Source organism: Quercus suber, unplaced genomic scaffold (assembly GCF_002906115.3).
Source record: "Quercus suber isolate HL8 unplaced genomic scaffold, Cork oak 2.0 scaffold_35, whole genome shotgun sequence".
Classification (NCBI taxonomy): domain Eukaryota; kingdom Viridiplantae; phylum Streptophyta; class Magnoliopsida; order Fagales; family Fagaceae; genus Quercus; species Quercus suber.
This window is the reverse complement of record NW_027069500.1, coordinates 1,579,276-1,581,560: the sequence shown is the minus strand read 5'-3', so window position 1 is coordinate 1,581,560 and position 2,285 is coordinate 1,579,276. Positions and strand designations below refer to the sequence as shown.

The window sequence follows — 2,285 nt, the reverse complement described above, 5'->3', positions numbered from 1 at the left end:
ATCTTGGCCTACCAACTTTAGTTGGGCGGGCTAAATATCACACATTTTCTTATTTAAAGGATAGAATTTGGAAAAAGCTTCAAGGATGGAAGGGTTTGATTTTGTCAAAAGCTGGTAAAGAAATTTTGATCAAGGCTGTGGCACAATCCATACCCACATATACAATGAGTGTGTTTCAACTCCCATTGAAATTATGTGATGAACTGGATGCTCTGTGTGCAAAGTATTGGTGGGGTCAGGTGGGGAGTGAACGAAAGATTCATTGGCGGAGTTGGAGTAAATTGACAACTTCAAAAAAAGAGGGAGGAATGGGATTTCGAGACCTGAGAGCTTTTAACCTCGCCATGTTAGCTAAGCAGGGATGGCGGATGATTCAATGCAATGATTCTCTTCTTTATCAATGTTTCAAAGCAAGGTATTTCCCCCGTTCTTCTTTCCTTGAAGCTAAAGTTTCTCCTAACTGTTCATACGTTTGGAGAAGTTTGATGGCTGCACAACCCATACTATTATCTGGACATTGTTGGCGGGTAGGAAATGGCCTCTCAATTAATGTTCTCAAAGATAGGTGGATCCCCAATTATCCATCTAATATCATTTTACATCCGGTGCATGAAGATGTGGAGGGAATGAGAGTGGCTGATCTGATTAATCCAGACTTGCATATTTGGAGGACTGAAGAAATTATGGCTAAGTTTCATAGGGAGGAGGCAGATGCTATTTGCCAAATTCCACTGAGCCGTAGAGATGTAAATGATACTATCATATGGATGCATAATTCTAAGGGAGAGTTCAACGTCAAATCAGCGTACCATGTAGCTAGGAATCTGAGGGATCGGACAGAAACTTCACAAGGCTGTGCTGAATGGAAGGTATGGGCTGCAATTTGGAAGCTAAAACTTCCAAATAAAATTAAAATCTTCGGATGGCGGGCCTGTCATGAAATTCTACCAACAGCTGGGAATTTGTTTGGGAGGAAAATTGTTCAGGAAAATAAATGTCCATTATGCATGAGGGAGGAGGAATCAACAGTCCATGCCTTATGGGAGTGTGTAGTGGTCCAGGATATTTGGTATGGCAGCATCCGAAAGTTGCAAAAGACCAGGCACGGGCAGCATGACATGAAGCAACTGATGGTGGACTTATTGGAGCAGACAACGTCGGATGAGATGGACTTGTTTTGGGCACAGGCGTGGTTTATCTAGAATCAAAGGAATGGGGTAGTTCATGGAGGCAGAATGAAGGATCCAAATAGCCTGAACAAAAGAGCTAAGGAGTATGTTAATGAAGTGAAACAGTGCCGGAATAATCTCTCTGTTTTGTCTCGGCAGCAACAGAGTGGAGACGTTTGGCAACCTCCCTCACATTCGGAGTATAAGCTGAACTTTGATGCAGCGCTTTTTTCAGGCTTGGACAGATCAGGTTTTGGCGCTATAATCAGGAACAACAAGGGTGAAGTGATGGCTGCTATGTCCGTGAGTGGTCCGAAGGTGAGTTCAAGTGATGAGGCGGAATTACTTGCTTGTCGAAGAGCTATTGAGTTTGCTGTGGATGCTGGGTTCTCTAGGCTGATTTTTGAGGGAGATAATTGTAATGTGATCCAAGCCATCTCTTCTTCTTCAGAAAATTATTCACTACTTGGGAATGTTATTAATGACATTAGACATTTGTTGTGGGGGTTATAGTGGGTTAAAGTGTGTAATATTAGGAGAGGAGCAAATAAGGTAGCTCATGCATTAGCTCAACATGCTAGAAATTCTCTTGATGCGGATTTGTATTGGATGGAGGACTCTCCCCCACCTGCCTTAGAAGCCTTGTATCATGATTCTTTATCACTATAATTGAATGAATTTTTCCCTTTCAAAAAAAAAAGTCCATATTATATAAGGACCAATTTATGCTTTTGAAACTTAGAACGAAATTAAAATATTAAAGAAAACTTTAAAGAACAAACATTAGTATATTGAATAAATAATCAACTGAATGAGACAAGTTTGGCTCCAAGCACTTATATGCGCAAAGCGCATTACTTATTTAACCCAACCAACCAAGTGAACCATATGCACTGCACATGACGGGACACATCATTTTTCTATTAGTGGTTGGATCTCAAAGCTCCAAACATGTTTGGAGCCAAACCTTTTCTGCTGAAAATTCATATATTATTTTCCTTAACGCTCCATTTGTTTCAATAAAAAACACCTTATGTGAAGATAGTTTTTTACATTTTCATTTGTTATCAAGGTAACAAAATGGAATTAACCAATCACTCAATGACTAAATTAATT

At 40.0% G+C, this 2,285-nt stretch overlaps 1 protein-coding gene across 1 annotated transcript; it reads left to right on the top strand.

Annotated features, from left to right (window-relative positions):
- The first annotated feature begins 1,235 nt into the window (after positions 1-1,235).
- Positions 1,236-1,682, top strand: LOC112029205 (uncharacterized). Its single transcript, XM_024061898.1, has one exon. The coding sequence runs from the start codon at positions 1,236-1,238 to the stop codon at positions 1,680-1,682; it is 447 nt and encodes a 148-aa protein (XP_023917666.1).
- The last annotated feature ends 603 nt before the right edge of the window (positions 1,683-2,285 follow it).